Source organism: Lactuca virosa, chromosome 1 (assembly GCF_052849685.1).
Source record: "Lactuca virosa cultivar CGN04683 chromosome 1, Lactuca_virosa_CGN04683_v6, whole genome shotgun sequence".
NCBI lineage: Eukaryota > Viridiplantae > Streptophyta > Magnoliopsida > Asterales > Asteraceae > Lactuca > Lactuca virosa.
The window spans coordinates 272,175,584-272,196,353 of NC_136426.1; the positions used below are offsets into that span (position 1 = coordinate 272,175,584).

At 35.6% G+C, this 20,770-nt stretch overlaps 1 protein-coding gene across 1 annotated transcript; it reads left to right on the plus strand.

Moving 5' to 3' along the window:
- The first annotated feature begins 10,677 nt into the window (after positions 1-10,677).
- Positions 10,678-17,877, plus strand: LOC145166648 (serine carboxypeptidase-like 16). Its single transcript, XM_079085670.1, has 14 exons — positions 10,678-10,943; positions 11,012-11,157; positions 12,671-12,747; positions 12,860-12,982; positions 13,138-13,240; positions 14,105-14,142; positions 14,274-14,375; positions 14,472-14,564; positions 14,640-14,708; positions 14,800-14,871; positions 15,308-15,456; positions 16,539-16,652; positions 16,798-16,852; positions 17,683-17,877. Exons 1-14 carry the CDS (start codon positions 10,813-10,815, stop codon positions 17,776-17,778), a joined length of 1,368 nt encoding a protein of 455 aa, XP_078941796.1. The 5' UTR covers positions 10,678-10,812; the 3' UTR covers positions 17,779-17,877.
- The last annotated feature ends 2,893 nt before the right edge of the window (positions 17,878-20,770 follow it).

Here is a 20,770-nt window from a genome sequence, read left to right on the forward strand (position 1 = left end):
AGCCTTCACTTTCACCGGCCGAGCCCTTACTTGGTGGAACTGTCGGATTAATTCACTTACTCTCGAAGTGGCTAGCTCCATATCCTGGGCAGAACTAAAAACCTTGATGATGAAGGAGTACTGCCCGAGAGGTGAAATTCAAAAGCTGGAACAAGAAGTTTGGAACAAGAAGTTTGGAACCTCAGGATGACGGGCTCTGACCTTGAAACCTACACCACCCGATTCAATGAATTGGCTCTCCTCTGCCCAACAATGGTTACTCCGGAGGAGAAAAAGGTGGAGCGATACCTTTGGGGACTGTCTCCCCAAGTGCAAAGTAGTGTCCTGGCTTCAAGGCCAACTACTTTTGACAGTGCCAGGGAGCTGGCACAACAACTTGTTGACCACCGAGCCGGTCATAATACTACAACCACCACCACCGATCAATCAAAAGGGGGAAACAACAAAAGGAAGTTCTGGAACCAAAAGAAGAGCCAACCAGCACAGGACCCCGCTAAGAAGCAACAAACTTTTGTTGTCCATGCTGCCACTAATGCTGCCACTACTGCACCACCGAAACCATATGCTGGAACCCTACCCAAGTGCAACAAGTGCAACTTTCACCACAATGGTGCTTGTAGGGAGATGCACTGTAACAACTGCGACAGGAAGGGGCACACTGCTCGTTTCTGTAAAGCGTCGGCTCGACCAATCAACCAAGTCGCCAGTACGGGGGCAACCCGAACCTGCTACAACTGTGGAGACGCAGGTCACTTCAAAAGAAACTGCCCCAAAGCACAAGCCCCTAATGCTGGTGGAGTAGGAAGAATCCTTGCAATAGGACATGGGGAAGCAGTTGAGGATCCCGCGGTGGTTACCGGTACGTTTCTCCTCAATAACTCTTATGCATGCGTACTATTCGATAGTGGAGCGGAGAGGAGTTTCGTGAGCCACCAATATAAACAATTACTTGAACAAAATCCCCAATCACTAAAGGATACTTATGTAGTAGAAATGGCAAATGGGAAAGTAGAACGCACTAGCGATATATACTCAGAGTGTACTCTCACTCTAGACAACCATACATTTAAAATTGACCTGATGCCGGTCACCATAAAAAGCTTCGACGTAATCATCAGGATGGATTGGTTAGTTCCTCACCGTGCCGACATTCTATGTTACGAAAGGGCCGTTCGCCTCAATCTACCAAATAACGAAACCCTTCTCATCTATGGTGACAAACCTAGTGCGAATTTACAAATCATCTCATGCATCAAAGCCCAAAAGTATCTCCGGAAGGAGTACCACGCCTTCTTGGCCCACGTAGTAGACAAGAAACAAGACGTGAAAGACATCAAAGACATCCCCGAAGTGTGTAACTTCCCGGATGTGTTCCCAGAAGATCTTCCTGGTGTACCACTCGCACGACAAGTCGATTTCAGAATTGACTTAATACCCGGAGCTACCCCCGTAGCCAGAGCTCCATACCGCCTCGCACCAACAGAAATGCAAGAGTTGTCCAGTCAGTTGAACGAGCTTTTGAGCAAAGGGTTCATCAGACCAAGCTTCTCACCTTGGGGAGCACCAGTCCTTTTTGTAAAGAAGAAGGACGGATCCTTTCGCATGTGCATCGACTATCGGGAACTAAACAAACTCACCATCAAGAACCGATATCCTCTACCCCGAATCGACGACCTTTTCGACCAACTCCAAGGAGCAAATTTCTTCTCAAAGATCGACCTAAGGTCAGGTTACCATCAGCTACGAGTTCAAGAAGAAGATATTCCCAAAACTGCATTCAGAACTCGCTATGGGCACTACGAGTTTGTGGTGATGTCTTTCGGTTTAACAAACGCACCTGCGGTATTCATGGACCTAATGAATAGAGTGTGTCGACCCTACCTAGACAAGTTTGTAATCGTATTCATCGACGATATCTTGATCTACTCGCGAAGCGAAGAAGAGCATCGCCTACATCTACGCCAAGTGCTAGAGACACTAAGAGCGGAGAAGCTTTATGCTAATTTCTCTAAGTGTGAATTCTGGATTAGAGAAGTGGATTTCCTTGGCCATGTGGTAAGTGAGAAAGGCATACATGTGGATCCCTCCAAGATCAAGGCAATCGAGAATTGGTCAGCACCCAAGACGCCAACCGAAATTCGACAATTCTTTGGGCTTGCTGGCTACTACCGAAGATTTATACAAAACTTCTCCAAGATTGCGAAACCACTCACCACCTTGACGCAGAAAGGTGTGATATTCAAGTGGGAAAATAAACAAGAAACTACTTTCCAAACGTTAAAACAAGCCCTATGCAGCGCACCGATCTTGTCTCTCCCAGAGGGAACCGAGGACTTCGTAGTGTACTGTGATGCTTCGAATCAAGGCCTCGGATGTGTGCTCATGCAGAGAGGGAAGGTTATCGCGTATGCATCAAGACAGCTTAAGACACACGAGGTTAATTATACTACGCACGACCTGGAATTAGGAGCAGTGGTATTCGCTTTGAAGATCTGGAGACACTACCTCTACGGCACGAAATGCACTATCTTCACTGATCACAAAAGTCTTCAGCATATCCTCAATCAGAAAGAGCTCAACATGCGACAGAGGAGATGGGTAGAGTTGCTGAATGACTACGAGTGCGAAATTCGTTATCATCCGAGCAAGGCCAATGTAGTGGCTGATGCTCTAAGCAGGAAGGAGTACTCGGGCCGCCGAGTAAAATCCTTAACAATGACGATCCATTCCCACACGACCATACAAATCAAGGAAGCTCAACTAGAAGCTTTGAAACCAGAAAAGGTGGCAGGAGAGACATTAAGGGGAATGGATAAAAACTTAGAAGTCAAGGATGATGGAGTACGTTATCTCATGAATCGAATCTGGACACCGAAGTTCGGTGGACTCCGAGACGTCATCATGAATGAAGCACACAAGACTCGATATTCCATCCATCCCGGGTCAGATAAGATGTATCTGGACCTCAAGAAATTATACTGGTGGCTAAACATGAAAGCTGAGATTGCTACCTATGTGAGCAAGTGTCTGACTTGCGCCAAGGTCAAAATCGAATACCAGAAACCATCCGGGCTATTACAACAGCCAGATATACCTGAGTGGAAGTGGGAACGAATAACCATGGACTTCATAACCAAGCTGCCTAAGACATCGGGCGGGCTTGACACCATATGGGTAATCGTAGACAGATTGACCAAATCAGCACACTTCCTACCGATAAAACAAACCGACAAGATGGAGAAGCTGACTAGAACGTACATCAGAGAGATTGTACGACTCCATGGTGTGCCGATATCCATTATCTCCGATAGAGATAGTAGATTTACCTCACGGTTTTGGCAGTCTCTACAAAAATCATTGGGAACTAGGCTTGACATGAGTACGGCCTACCACCCACAAACCGACGGCAGAGCGAACGAACCATTCAAACGTTGGAAGACATGTTAAGAGCTTGTGTGATAGACTTCGGTAAAGCATGGGATACCCATCTACCGCTTATCGAATTCTCCTACAATAACAGCTATCATACTAGCATCAAAGTCGCTCCATTCGAAGCTCTTTACGGTCGCAAATGCAGATCACCCTTGTGTTGGGCTGAGGTGGGGGATACACAGCTAGCTAGAGGGCAAGTCTCTAATAGCACCCTCACTGGCCCTGAAATCATAAGGGAAACCACAGAAAAGATCGTTCAAATTCGAGAAAGACTGAAAGCGTCTCGCGATCGGCAAAAGAGTTACGCAGACAAACGACGCAAACCCTTGGAATTCCAGGTGGGTGATCGTGTACTACTAAAAGTTTCCCCTTGGAAAGGAATGATACGATTCGGCAAACGCGGGAAACTAAATCCAAGGTACATCGGGCCATTCGAAATCCTTGCTAGGATTGGGCCAGTAGCATACAAACTTCGATTACCTCAGGAACTCGACAAAGTACATCCCACATTTCACGTGTCGAACCTAAAGAAGTGTTTGTCTGATGAGACACTCGTAATACCACTCGACGAAATCGAAGTTAACGAAAGTCTCCACTTCGTGGAAGAACCGGTAGAAATCATGGATCGAGAGATCAAAAGAACAAAGCAAAGTCGTATTCCCATTGTGAAGGTCCGCTGGAACGCTAAACGAGGACCCGAATTCACCTGGGAACGCGAGGATCAGATGAAACAAAAGTATCCACCTCTCTTCCCAAACTCTTGAAATCCCAGTCAAAATGAAAATTTCGGGACGAAATTCCTTCTAACGGGGAGATGATGTGACAACCGTCAAATTTCGGTCAAGTCAAAGTCAAACAAAGTCAACAAGTCAAACCGGTCAACTCCAATAACCCTTGTATGTTAGGGTTTACGTTATGTAATCACTATACAATTCGCTATTTTAATGAGAAATCATCATTTGGAAAGTTCATGTGTTTGATTTTCCTTAGCCTTAACAGTGCTAAACAACGAACCAAAGCGATAAAACACTATTGCACAATCATCGGGATTGTGTACGACACTAAAACACGGTTTAACGGGGTTTACGAACCTTGCGTTGTGAAGCCGGACACTCAAATTAATCACAAACGAAACCTCTCTAAATCGTTTTCACTCTATCTCTTTCTATTTGAAATCTCTCCCAAATCTCTCTCAAAAGTTACTTTAACTTTTTGTAATCATTTGGGTCATATCGACCCTTAACCGGGTCAAAAATCGCTTGAAACGGGGTAAAAACGGGTAAAATAGCCTTAAGGACCTGGAACTGAAGCTTCAGGACCGAAGCCTCTCATCCGAGGCCTCGGATCCGAAGCCTCTCATCAGGACCGAAGCTGAAGCCTCTCAGGAGACCGAATCTGAAGCCATCAGACAGCAGCCTCGCATGCGAGGGTCCGAATCCGGCCTCCATGCGAGGGGTCTCGCAGACGGCCCCTTTTTACCGGTTTTTCGACTACGACTTCGTTTTAACTCCGTTTTTCATTATTTTAACGTGGGATTTTCACCCAAAACTTTATTTTATAAACTAAGGCCCCAAAATATATAAATCTCCAGGGTTTTTATAAAAATATATTAAAAGAATTAGTGGTTGAACTAATTATTGAGGGAATATTTGCTTTTCCTTAATTTATGGCAAAAGCAAACCACCACCACCTCACTCTATGATCAGCCACTCTTTCCCACTACCCCTTGTCTCCTTAGTGGACCTTTACACCCAATCTCCAGCTCTTCCCACGTTCTAAGAGCTGGAGGATTGATCCTCTCTCCTCATTCTCCATAAAGTTCTTTCATTCTACACTTAGCAACCAAAGGACACTCTCCAAAATTCTCTCATCTTTTCTCTCAACTTCAAGAACTTCAAGGCTTTCTTCAGGGATTTCTTTCTTCAATTAGTAAGTATCTTCATCATTCATATAATTATTACACTCCATTATACTCAAATCATTGATATCTTACACAAATTCCATCTTATTCGGTGTTAGATTCTCGAATCATCAAGACATCTTCTTAGTGTTCTTGGGTTGAATACTTCCTCTCTCTCACTTTCATCTACTGAAACCACATAAGGTGAGTTCATACCCCTACATTTACATGTTTTTCTTAAGTTTTAAGGGGGGAATACAAGTAAAATCATCAAGAACACAATTAAACTTTTTCTATCAGATTACATCAGAAAAGATGAACTTCGATCACAGACTGTTTTGGTCAACTTAAATATTTTAGTTTTCAAAACTGTTCCAGGTGCAAGTAGTTCAAACTCTTAGCTTTAAAATGACTACATGCACATCTCCATATGATTTTTCTACAATTTATGGTGATTTTTACAAAACTGCCTGTCATTTCAGAGGCAAACCCGGACCAGTCTGTGATTATGAACATTTTCACCTCTGTTAGAGATCACTAAAAATCATGATAAAATTTACGAACAAACTAGACTCATATTCCAAACTCTCAGAATTTGCGGATTTGGATTTAGAGCTTTGATGATTTTTCTATAAATTTTCTAATAACAGTAACAGAAACTGTATTCAACGAAAAGTTGCTGTCAATTTCATTTCACCTTGTAACATGTTGAGCAAGGTGTATATCTTTATGTGATTATATGTTATTGCAATATATGACATTTTATCTTAATATTTAGACACACATCATTTTACAAATGGATTTGGACATATAAAATATAAAGAATAACAAGTGATTATAATCAAAGTACAACCGATACATTCAAACATTTAATAAACTATTTTGAATATAGTTTGCATACATTACTACGTACTACCCTTGGTTGATAAACTATAATAGGTATAGTTTATGATACATTACATAACACATACATTTAAAAAAGGTACATTTATACAAAGGATATTTTCATTAAGCAAGGTACGGCCATACGGTACCAAGTTTTCATAACACGTAATTCCGTTAATGACTTTGTGAGACATTTACTTCAAATTACCATTAAGTCTTGTATTGTAACCAGAGTCTCCTTGAGGGAGAGCGTGATAGTTGTGTATAGATCTATATTGGGTTTGACAAACCCACACCTAAACTGCATGCAACAGTTAGACCGATAGGTCTGGGGTGACAAATGTCATAACATTTCCGACGCCTGAAGAACGTCGGTTTAGGCAACCTTGGTCATAGTATGGTTATAATAAACTCACATAAAGTATTAATAAACATTGGAATTTACGGGAACTTCATTAAAATTTAACGAGTTTATGTCGATTTAAACTTGCATTGTTTTACTATAAATATGACAAATTACTTGTACATTTCGGTCTTTGGGTTTTAAGACTACATTTACACATTAAGGAAAATATTGGATTTTCTAACACAAATAATACTTTTACAAACGAAAGGCTTTTAATAATACCAAACAAAAGCTTATGAACTCACCAACCTTTGTGTTGACACTTTTTTTTCAAACAACTTGTATTCTCAAGAAATCATTAAACAGGTAACCAAGTGCTTTTGAGGATGGGGCGCTAAGGCGTCTACTATTTCATATTTTGTCAACATATTGTAATTGATTCGTAAACATGTAATTCATACAATGATGTCACTTTTTCAATTATATATATGTTGGTTGTGTTTGCTTCAATTACTATTACAATTGTTGTTATGATACTATACATGAAGTCCTCCACCCCCGGACGTTTCCGCCATCCTTGGTTTGGGGGTGTGACAATCAGTCCCCGTTAATTTAATTAGTCTCTTTTGATCACTAAATTAATTCCAAATTAATTCTTGATCAATACTAATTAAATAATATGATTTCTCAATTAATATTTTATACTTATAATATATTAATAAAGCACATTAACCTCTTTCTCAAGTATCCATCCTATCAAATTGTTCCAGAGTGTTACAACCCAAATAGACCATGCTTGTATCGGGTCAAGTACATACCATATATAGTTATAGCCTTAGACACCTAATCCAACAACTTGGATATCAGACCATGTAGGGGAGCCCATGACATTCCAGGTAAAGACCATGGGGGAGTCCATGAAACTTGGATATCAGACCATGTGGGGGAGACCATGACATTCCAGGTAAAGACCATGGGTGAGCCCACAGAATCCTAGAGTAAGACACTGTAGGGAGTCCATGACATCCTTATATGTTTATGTGCATGGCTTATGTGATTTATATGGTTTATGTGATTATGTGGATTATGTGGGGTATGCTCTGGGGAACTCACTAAGCTTCGTGCTTACAGTTTTGTTTATGGTTTCAGGTATCATCGGTTTGGAAAGGGAGAGCTCGGCTTGATCGCAGCGCACACACCCCTGTTTTCCGTAATATGTGATTTTGGGATGAACTCTGATAAATTTTTTTAATTAGCAACGTTTTTAGAATGTTTGGATTAAATGGTATCTGTATTTTGACTATAATAAAAATGAAATTTTTACCCTTGATTTTTGGGTCGTTACACAATGACTGGTGTATAGTACCATCAAAAGCACGTAACTGAGTAAACTCATTAGAGGTATATTCACCCCTAAGTCACACCTGAAACACTTTATCACAGCTAAATGTTGAGTTTTAAAAAGAGCTCTGAAATTGTTGTAAATCCCAAGAAAATCGGATATGCATTTCATAAGATAAACCCAGGTATAGCGAGAATAATCATCTATAAAAGATACATAATAGGTCGACCCACCCTTTCTGGATATTGGTACAGGATGCCACACATCAGAATGAATAATATCACAATGAGCAATAGAGAAGGACATACTTTTACTGAAAGGTAAAGCGGAGAATTTTGCCAGTTTACAACCACTACAATAAGAAATATTACACGTGTTCAAATCACCTAAAACACTACTAGAAGCTAGAAAACTCAAACGTGATACATATATATATGTCCCAAACAAGAATGGTACAGATAACAATGAGACGACAAATGACTCAAACGAAAAGAAGACAAATCAATATTCGAGAGAGCAACAACAAACATTTTGAGAACCTCCATGAGATACAGTTCTCCCACCCCACGACCAATCCCAATCACCTTCTGAGTGTGTTGGTTGTGTATAACACAGACGAAATCAGAAATGAACACCCAATTACCAGACTAACATAACTGGATGACCGAAATAAGATTCAAAGTGAGTTTGGGAATGTAATAAACATCAGGGAGAGACATATGAGGAGTAGAAACATACCCAACACCCTCGACTGTCATATATATATATATATATATATATATATATATATATATATATATATATATATATATATATATATATATATATATATATATATATATATATATATATATATCACTAACAGACATAACAGAGATATATGACATGCGGGACAGAGAAGTAAACGATGAAAAATAAGGAGACATGTGATGGGTTGCGCCAGAATCTTAAATCCACAAAGATGAAGATATACCTGAGGTATCGGATGAAGTAGGACCAGAATAAGACATAGATGCAGACATGACAGTATGATTGGATGCCAAATACTATCTGAAACTCTCAAAAACCTTAGGATCCAACGCAGAAGGTGGCATGTTGCCAACTGACTTGGTGTCAACTGATGGAGCAACAACAACAACAGTGAACTGTATAGGGCGAGGTGAATATGGATGAAACTTCTGCTAACCAAATCTATCTTGTTGTCCCGACTAAGGCTGACCAGATTTACCCTTGTTGACTAACAATGGACACCGAGCTTTCCAATGATTTTTCTGTTTGTAGAATGCACATTCATAATAAGCAACCCTTGGAGTTTGTCGAGAATGATTAGAGGAAATAGCAAGCACAATAAGAGTGGAAGTAAGAATGGAGGTTGCTTTAAACCCTTTATCCATGTGAGACTTGATACGAGTCTCTTCAACAATCAACTCATGAACAACAAAATCCACTGATGGAAGACGGGAGCGATGAAGAATCATTCCACGTAGGCCTTGAAAATCAGAACGCAACGTCATCAAAAACCGGACCAAACATTGTTCTTCCTTCCTAGCAATATAAGACTCAAAATCTTTTTACTCTTTAGATTCGGTAAGAGCCATTTGATCCCACAAATCAGACATAGCAACATAGAAATCTTGTATACTCAGTTCATTTTGTTGAAGGGCACAGATATCATATTCTAACTAATATTATTTAGCGAAATTGGACTGGGTATACAGTCTCTCCAATTGATTCCAAACTTCCTTTGTTGTGTCATATTTAGCCAACTACATACCAATTGACTGTGTAACAGAATTGTTAATCCAAGTAATGACCTTGGAGTTATCAGTCTCCCAAACATCAACCAACAAATCGAAATTCTCAGTTTGAGGCACTGAAGGTTTGACTTTAGTCTCAGTGACATAGCCCCACATATTCTTCTCACAAAGGAAGTTCTTCATAACATAACTCCAATACGTATAATTTTTTTCATCTAGTCGAGTACTAATTGACTGAAGGGAATCATCATTTCCAGTCATGTTGGAAATGGATAAATAACCACAACAATAGATAAGCAATCAGAGAATGATAAGAGCAACAAACCAACGGAAGCAACCAATCGAACAACAAGAGATCGAATAACAACAACAAACTAACAACAACAACAAACGAACACCAACAAGTAAACGAACAACAAGTTCGATCTGCGCCACATATGATTGCTACAAAACCTTCTAAGAACGTATCAAACATCCGCTCTGATACCATGATAATATTGTCATATGATTATTAAAAGAGAGAAATTACAAGGTTTTTAAATGAAAGACATAAATGCTACAAAGAAGAAAGTGAGAATAAATACTAGCTAAGATAAAACCCGGCTAAAGGGGCCATAAACATATAGGCTAATAACATATAGGCTAACAATAATAAGGTATTACTATATATATCCCTCCCTCACTAGAATTATCGGATCATAAGGGTACATAGAGTCACACATTCACACAAGAAATACACCAACCATATAAAATTATCCTTATAATATAGTTTTGTGAATAAAGTAAAAAATTTAATAATAATGTGTACGTAATGAAATGAGCTAAATTAGCACCCATGATAACAGATAAAAACGCAATTCACGATCGGATGTCTGGTATATAAAATAAAGTAGTAAAAAAACAAAACAAAGTGGAAACGGTTCCCACGTGGGGAGTAGGTGGGATGATCCTCGATTCGATTACAAAGTATAAATACAATTGCTGGTCAACTATATTATGATGTTTAAAAAAATACACAGACCCATCTCTCATCTTTTGCACACCTAACACCATCACTTGTCAACATTTCAACACATTACACCTACTCCTCACACATGTCTACATATTAACACATGCATCACACCTACTTCATACACAGGAAACTCTTGTAATGGAATCCAAACACATTCTGGTTTCCATTTTGATAACCTTTGCACTTTTCATAAGTGCATCAAACTCAAGGCCGATCATTAGGAGACTCCCAGGGTTTGATGGTGATCTTCCTTTCACTTTGGAGGCGGGGTACGTATTTGCTTACATTGTCGTTATTGTTTCAGACAACTCATAAATTAATCTTGTTTTCTTAAAAGATACATTGGAGTTGGAGAAGATGACGCAGTGCAGATCTTTTACTACTTTGTTGAGTCTGAAAGAAACCCATCGGAAGACCCTCTTCTTATTTACCTCACCGGTGGCCCTGGCACTTCCGTTCTTTATTCCATGATGTATCAAATAGGTAAAATCTTTAATCTTTTATATACTTACTAGCCTTTTATACCAATCGCTTTTCACTAAGTATTTAATTTTAAAATATTCGGGTAACATTCAGTAAATGGGGGAAAATCGGGCAGTTGTTGGAAAAGTTTGGGAATGAGTGAGAATATATATATATTAAGATAATATATGTGTGGGATTGTAATTTAATACAAAACGTGGTAGATGAAAAAGGTATTTACCAGATTATTGTGTTTTCAAATGGTAAATAAAAAAATAATAATAAATAATGATATAAATTGGCCCCACCACTCTTTATTCCTCTCCTTTTGGGTTGGGTCCACAATAGTATTTTTCACTGAGGATGACACCCAACGTGTAGCATATAATATTAAAAGTTCAAAAACTATATTTAATGAAAATCTATTAGAAACATCACGATCATCCAAAAAGTTAATGCCAAAATCAAATTTATAAACGTTTCTTTTTTTTCTTTTTCCTATTTTTTTTACTTTTAAAAATTTATTTCATCCAATAATCTTTTGAAAAAAAATCGTATCGCGAATAATTCATCAAGTCGAATTGTTCAGTAGGCCAACTTGGATTAAGCTTTATTATTTGTGTGTCAGATTTTTGGATTTTTATACATCAAAACCGAATTATTATTTTAAATTTCGGATTTCTTTGTTACTAAAATCAAAAGTAAATGACCCATTCAAAGCAAATAACAGTTTTGTATCTATCTATTTATAATTTTAATTGTAATATCTACAATTTACTACTAATTTAACGCATTTGTTTTCATAAGTTAAACATTTCAAATTCGTCAAATTGCTCTTACTTATGATTCTATTATCTCAAAAAAAAAATTTGTAAGTTTCATTTTCTACCAAATTATTTGCTTTTTTTTAGTAGAGTTGACTAGAATGATAAGATATGAATAGTTCATGGATCATAATTTGATAGCTTAATCTTACAAATATTAAAATTATATTCTTTTTTAAATGTCTGTACTCCTGGACACTGAATTGTGAAAATCGATCTAACCGAATTATCATTTGATTTGTTTAGATTAGATATTAATTTATTTTGGAATATTTAGATCTGTATTTTAAAAATCAAAATAAATTTAGATTCATTTGATTGAATCATATTGAAATTGTCCATTGAAACAAATACATAACTATAGTGTTACCTCATCTTAGGATAATTCCTTCAACTTAGTTTACTAGGAATCACCATTTAGTGGTTTTGCCCATTTTTGGTTATTTGGTTAATCACATTATTTTAATTATTGATCTTCTACACTCCTATGATTATATAATATTTTCACTAGGCTTTAAATTTTGATATTTTAGACCATGTCAAAAGTAAATATATTTTAATATGGGTATCTTTTTGTAAAATTATAGACATTAAATATTATTATTAATTTGCTTTGATACCATATATAAACATAACATCTAATGCCAATCTTACTTCTCCTGTAGATCGACACTAATTAAACATCATCCTTTACAAATCATCCTTTACAGGTCCACTTAATTTCGATTTGGATGCTTCATGGGAGAATAACATCACATTGAAATTGAATCCATATGCATGGAATAAGGTTCACATTCTCACTTGAAACATGGTTCTACAAATAAATATTCTAATTATATGGATTTATCTTCTACATGAAAATTATGCGCATAATGTATAATTATGTGACATAATTGTAGGTTGCTAATGTGATATACATAGATGCACCAGCTGGAGCAGGGTTTGCGTACGCTACAACATATGAAGCATCGAGGAGTAGTGATTCCCTTCTAGCTTCAAATGCTTATGATTTCCTTCGAAAGGTTTGCTAACTTAAAAAATATATATATATATATATATATATATATATATATATATATATATATATATATATATATATATATATATATATATATATATATATATATATATATATCGTTGTTCAATGTGTAAATGATTTTATTATTCATGTATACAGTGGTTGATGGAGCACCCTAGGTTTCTCAGCAATCCGTTGTACATATCTGGGATTTCATACATGGGCATTATCTTACCAAACGTTGCTTTACATGTATACAATGGTATGAGCTATAACTATTAAGGATTCAACATAATTTTTTTACATGATCAAAGTGTATGATTTTTATATATCACAAACAAATGGATTAGATCATTACTAAGAATAATACTAATGAGGTGCTCTAGCCTTTCAAGCATAGGAACCAGAACCAGAAAGCCATAAGAACTTTGCATGCCATGCACTTTAAAATCTTAATCATCAAAACAAGTGTGTCTAAAGTTAGAATTGATTTACACCACGCTCGTTAAACTATATACATGTGTAAATTTACCTTTGGTAGAATATATTGATATATGCAACATAAATAAGTTAAAGGGTCACATTTCTTTTACATAAATTCATTAGTATGTATATGATTGTTTAAACTACAAGTTGGATGAAGCTAAACCACACTTTGTTGAGTGAAGCTCAACCACTAGGCTCCCGTTATGGGTATTAAGATGAATCAAGATCATTTACTTATACGAATGTTTGACTCCATTATGTACCATATAATGATCTATAATCTATAGGATGTGTTCTTCTTTTTGTCTAATTCTATTCCTCGAACATTGGTGTGGGAGAATAAAATTGGATGAAAAGATGTAAAAAAATATATGATAACCATAATATTTATTGTTAATCATATGTACTCGTATTACCACCACTAAGGTGTCCAAGTCGTGATCACTTAGGAATTAGACATATCAAAAGGAGTTGAGTCAAGTTTAAATTACACATGATTCAACCTTAGGGTGGGGTTGCATGTTGTTAAAAAAAAGTTACATATATTGCTATTCTATCAAATAATCTCATTAATTCATAGTTTGTCCCTAAAAGGCTTGATTCTACCAACATTCTATTTACAATTCCTTGTATTTTGTAGGTAATGAACATGGAAATCAACCACACATGAATATTAAGGTAAATATCAACTATGTAGACTTTATAAGACTATTTACAAATGTTGTTGATATATAATACTATTCACAAATATTGTTGAAATGAAGGAAGTATAGAACTTTATATTAACTAATCTTTTATCCATTATATAGGGAGTCATTAGTGTTTCCCCTTTAACTGATAAGTTCGGTGATTTTAATTCAAGATTTGAGTTTGCTCACCGGCTATCATTAATATCTGACGAAATGTATGAGGTAATGAAATTTTTTTGTACAAGAATTAAGACCATTTTGTGTTCAATATTACCACAATTTACCTTTTTCACCTGATTATATTTTTTTATATTCCAGTCTACAGAAAAAACATGTAATGGTAACTATGTATCTCTATACAACGATTTAGACAGCATTCGTTGTTCGAATAACCTCCAATGGGTGGATGAGGTATACATGTTGTATTTAAGTAAGATCTTATACAATTTTATGTAACATGACTTTAATACAAATTCCCAATTGCAGTGCACAAGTATGATTAACTTAGAGAATATATTGGAACCGTTATGTGCTACGACAGACCCAGCTTGTCGAGTAATTTTTCTTTTTAGAATACATAGATTGACACAAAGTTTTTCCTATAATATTTTTGTATTTTTGAATTCACCATTCTTATTTTATTTAGGAAGCTACTTTTGGACTTGTTGTAGCTTGGGCAAATGATAAAGATGTTCAGAAAGCTCTTAATGTTCGCGAGGTATGTTGTATATAGTTATGTTTATATATATCTATGTATATATGTATATTCTTCGGGGTGCAACACATTCAATTCTATAGTTGAATACTTGCAAACATAGTAATGGGTTCTGGTCTCCGGAACTGCATTGTGGGAGTTTCAATTCCACTGTGGATTCTACTTCTTGTGTACATTGGGATCTTATTTTACCCACCTAGCGCGCTGCTGTCACCACTTGAAAAAAAACTTTAAATGATAGAAATACAAGTATATGTATGTATATTTATGAAGTGAGACAACCTCACATCACATGCAAACTCGTAGATTATATCTTACTTTGCTTTACAATTCAATTCACACAAACATGCTATTACTTCTTGTCTTCAACAAAAAACAGTGTGTACTCACTTCATAATATGCTTAAGAATTATTTGAAGCCTTTCTTTTTCATGATCAGGGAACAATAGAAACTTGGGAGTGGCAAAACTCAACTATTCATTACAATTTAGGGAAAAATGACACAGTCATTTACTCCTACGATGTATTCAGCACTATCCCCATCCACAAACAACTTCTTGCCAAGAAATGCCAATATTTGATAATATGGTAATACTAATACTCTTAGAGATAGATTCTCATTTCATTGTTAAAAAAGAAAAAAAAAATCAAATTTTCATTATTTATTATCCATGTCATATCTTGTCGCACATATAAATTTGATTCCGAAGTTGCAATTGCTTTTGATTATCAAAGATCATATAAGACATGATCCTTAATTTCAGCATAAGAGTTTTTTTTAATAATTGATTTGGTTTCCTTAGGAAATTACGTTCTAGTTCATGTCACTTGATGATTGGCTGGTTTATTTTTGTAACTGTACATACCCAGTTATAAAGTAAACTTCATTTTTTTATAAAAAAATCAAAATAGACAAAAATATATAATTTTTCCTCTATAAATAAACAAAAATATTCACATATTTTCATATGCAATCCCAATATTGTTTATGCCTTTTTATATATGCTAAATGAATAACAAATTTACTCAACCAACAACTTCACTGAATCATAATTCATGAAGTCGTTTACTCTAATCGTGTCTTTCATTCTAAATTTTAATATATCATGTCTTATATTCATGATTTACTTAAAATAAATGAAACATTATGGTTTAGGAATAATTGAATTTCTTTTATAAAAGATTTTTGGGAATTTATATAACGATATGTCAATACTGGTCTTTATCTGTAACTAAAACATAATTTTTTTTATATATATTATACTTTTTTTTTAATAAAAATGAAGTCTAGTTTACAACTATATATATCTTGATAAAATTAAAAATAAAACCGACAGAACCACGAAATGACATTTGCTATTTGAATTTCAACGAATACACAATTTTAGGAGGTGTTTAAATCAATATAATACCCTATAATTAAAGTAAGCCCTTATATAAATGTCATTATTTTCAATTAATTATCATCACTACTATTGATTTTAATGACCTCTTATTTAATGAATCAATGCATATTCATGTATAATTACAATAAACCCTTCTATACATGTCAGAATTATCATCACTACGCATGTACATATGTATGTATATATATGTAATCATTTAAAGATAGCATTTTGTGATAATAATAGCTTATATTTTTCTTTTTTTAAAATTATTTCAATTTACAGCGGTGATCATGACATGGTATTTCCGCATGTGGGAACAGAGAAGTGGATAAGAAGTCTCAATCTTCCAATTGAGAAGCGATGGGAACCATGGTTCGTTAATGATCAGATCGCAGGGTAAGCTCAAATATAATGAATATATTAACAATACCCTCTTACTAATTTTTATTTCCATTCTCATATTTTGGAACCCATTTCATTTCATGAAATGATACATTATTGAGAACTAATCATGCAAGGTCTTCATTTAATGTTTTTGTAGATATCAGATGACATACGCACAAAGTGAATACTTGTTAACATATGCAACTATTAAGGTAACAAACATAAAATATAATCTTCGTCTATTGATATGCATGTCTTCATTCACTTCATAATAATTTGATGTAATATATACACTATAGAGTTCTTCATGTGTTGCTCACTTTAACCGCTTAACAAACACTCAATTTTACAAAAAAAAATAAAAAAAAATTGGGGTAGTGTGGGGGCTTTGTTAAGAGGTTTTGCTTGCTTTGCCCCCACAATTTATAGAAGGGAAAAGGAAAAATGTAGGCAAAATAGCATATGGTCGCATCATTTTGCAAATATTTCTTTTTGGAAAATATCTTTCAACATAAATCTTCATATATGGACTATGAAGCATCATTTTGCTGCAAAAATGGTTTTTGAAGATTATAACAAAAAAAACTTCAAAAACAATTGATGAAAATTATGATTTTCAAAATAATACAAGCAGTTTTGTAGTATGTATGCAGAACAATTTCGCAAAACAAAACTTTTTAGTTTTTAATATATTCTTTTATGACAATGCAAAATGGAAACTTTCACTGCAAATAGTGAATTTCGTAGTGGACTGTTATGAAATTAGTCGTTATTTGTGGAAAAAGTACTTTTTGGATTATTTGTGGCAAATCATATGCCATAATGGCTAGATTTGTATTTTTATGAATATAAAAACTTTTCATTGAATCATAAAAACATAAATAATTAATGCAACCATACTCAATCTATCTTAGAATAACAAAATTAATATATATTAAGTTTATTTTTCTTTTGTAATTTTGTCCCACCGCTACCCACGACCAACCTACTCCATAAAGTTTTATTTTGTATTGAAAAAGTTGTTGGGTCTACTCTTATGCAGGGTGCAGGTCATGGAATCGCATTGTACAAGCCTGAAGAAGCTTTGGCTATGGTGGATGAGTGGCTAGATTCTCGTATTTATTTAAGTGACGTTTAAGTTAGATCAAATATATTGCCACTATGAATGATTCAATTGTTCCTTGTAATCTGGTAATAATAGGCTATTATTGAGAGCTTTGATGTTTGTGATGAACAATTTTTCAGAGCAAAATTTTCAATTCTTAATTAGAATTATCAAAACAAAACCAGTTGTTCATAAACTGTAATCTAAAATCAGAGTTATAAAAAAAAGCATACGAAATCTAAAATCCATTTAGACAACTCCCCCATGCAATATCTTAAACCCAAAGTCCATTAATCTCTCAAAGAAGTCATAATATGTGCATGGACTCAAAAGAACCTGTGCATGGTGTAACGTTCTAAATTGCAGAATAAAATTTTTCATTTTTAAAAAAGAATAAACATTTATTTTTATGAAGTTACTTTCAAGTCAAATCATTTGTTCATACATCATAATTTAAAATCAGAGTTATAAGGAAAACATTGTAGAATCTCTAATCAGAAAACAGCTGATGTGCGTGTGTATAGTCTCGTCTTCGCCATCCGATAAGTACCTGAAAAACATTTAATCCACAACTGTAAATCAAAGCTTAGTGAGTTCCTCAAAATATGGTGGGATGTCAAGTCCACCAAGCAAATTACACCCTTTGTTTGCAAATAAAACGTAATATAATGGTAAAAAGGGGTATCGATCCTCGGGGAAATGGTTGTATTCAATCACCAATGCAATCTAAAAGAACTATTGTAAATAAACTAACTAAATACAATTAAACTAAAAGGGGGGTGTTATGATTGCTTGAAAACTAAAAGACTTGAATAACTAAAAACTTGCAATTAAGCAAGTTGATGAGATTCTCAAAGGTTGGGAATAATTGGTTAACTAAGGCAATTCAACACAATGAACATTTGTGTGTTTATCATTAGGATCTAATACAAAGCTTATCCTTCATCCCAAATTGGTTATAGCAATCATGAAGCATGATATGCCAAGATTCCTCATAGGTAGTATGGAGGTTGGGGAAGCCCACAACACACCTTCTTAATTAAGATCAAGGGTCAATTGAAGCAATTAATCCCAAGAAATCAATTAGCCTTAAGAATGAAGGAATCCCCAATTCCTAGAGGATGTCAAATGCTTACACATCCATAAAGGAGCTATGATTCATAAGCTAGAGATGATTTCTACCATCATAAAGCCTTTGTTCTAGATAAATTCAATGATCCAATGCAAAATCAATGAAACAAATCAACCATTGCTCAATCAAATACTAAGCTCATGATCAAAGCATCAAATAAGCATAAGAATTGTAAACTAGAATCATAAACATGGAATAAATTGATAATCAACATAAATCCTTCAAAACCCACAAACATTCATTGGTTTTCAGCCAAAGTCAACCAATTAAGAGTATTAGCCACTCATGGCAACAAAGTAACAAGAACAATAATTAATTTGCATCAAGAATCTACCTAAGACTTGAAAAGATGAAAGAAATTGAGTATTTTGCTCTCCAAATCGTCACTTGCAGGTCTCCAATGGTGGAAAATTCGTAGTTATGGCTGCTAGATCTGATCCCCCAAGGTTATGGTGAGCTAAATGACCAAAATGCCCAAACTGGGCAGTTGCACGGGTACCCGCGCGACGAAAATTCCACCCGCGCAAATGTTGCTGTTATGCTATTGGTCCTTCATTCCACCACTCCACCCTTCCACTACCAAAGATTCCTTTGGTCCCCTCCATATCCATGTAATTCAAATCAGCCAATCATCTTTTATCTTCAAATGTGGATGCTCCAAACCCAAAATTAATTATCCATGATCCATCTTCACAAGCCCACTTCATCCAAGCCTTTATCTTTTTAAGCCCAAATCTCCTTTGGTGGATCCGCCAAGCCCAATAGCGCCTCGAGAGCCCACAAGTCCGTCTTCACTCTAATCCACAATCGCAATAAGCTCCAAAACCCTGCAAAATTCTTCATGCAACATAAAAAGCACCCGGTACGATCCATACTAAAGAAAATAAAGAATATACAATGCAATACTAATAAAAAGAGCTAAAAATCTAAAATAAACTAATAAAAATAAGGAAATAAAATAAGCTTTCAAATCACCCCAAGCTTAAACCTAACTTGTCCTCAAGTTAGAACAAGACTAATATGAGATCGGGATGAGCTAAACTAAAAAGGAAAAAGAAAGGTACCATAGAACTTGGTCAACATCAGTCAACATGGTCAGAATTAGTCCTTCATGGACCCTATGCATCTTCAAAATTGTTCCCCGCTTTAGAGCCATAAACCACATTCTCAACCACTTGATGGGCGAATAGATCACGGCTGGATGTAGTCGCGGTGTGCAAGACAAAGGAAACAGGGATGCGCCCAGTGGGGGCACTTTAAATCACCAATGCAGATCATAATGCACGAAGGAAAGGCGCATCTTCACACACTATGATTCCTACATTTGTCAGGCTAAAGTGTATAGTACGAAATAGGGTTTTGCAGCACGGCCTCCGGGCAAACATCCGGTTTCAGAGGCTTCTCTCTTGTACTGTCCTTTACAGTTTACCGTCTCATCGTCGGGGCCTTTTCTCACCAAAAATCAAAAATAAAATAAAATAATAAAAATTCTACTTAACCTAAATCTAAACCTAACAACCTAAGTCTTCGATCTTGAACTTTTGTTATTTGGTCTTCAGCCTCTTTGTTGCTTGATATTCAGCCACTTTTTTTTTTTAATAGATCTAAAGCCTTGAACTTGGATTCATGTTCTTCTTTTTGTGTTGCTCTTTTTCTTCATTTTTTTTCTTCTTTGATTTTGTTGCTTTTCTTTAATCTTCTTCATTTTTTTTTCTTTGTGTTTTCTTCTTTGAAGCTCTAAGGAATTTCACCATGTAGCATAGGATGGAGGCTAACATGAACACCTAATGATCATTGACAATGTGCCAAGATCAACTAAAAAGGGTGGGGAATGACTCAAAAATGGGTGTTACCGAAAAGACTTGGTCCCAAAAGATGTGAATTGGGGGACCC

Excerpts from the sequence above, each read along its gene's own strand:
- LOC145166648 (XM_079085670.1), top strand. The coding sequence starts at position 10,813 with ATGGAATCCAAACACATTCTGGTTTCCATTTTGATAACCTTTGCACTT. Across the intron at positions 14,709-14,799 it reads CGACAGACCCAGCTTGTCGA|GAAGCTACTTTTGGACTTGT; the intron begins GTAATTTTTCTT and ends TATTTTATTTAG. Across the intron at positions 16,653-16,797 it reads GTTAATGATCAGATCGCAGG|ATATCAGATGACATACGCAC; the intron begins GTAAGCTCAAAT and ends ATGTTTTTGTAG.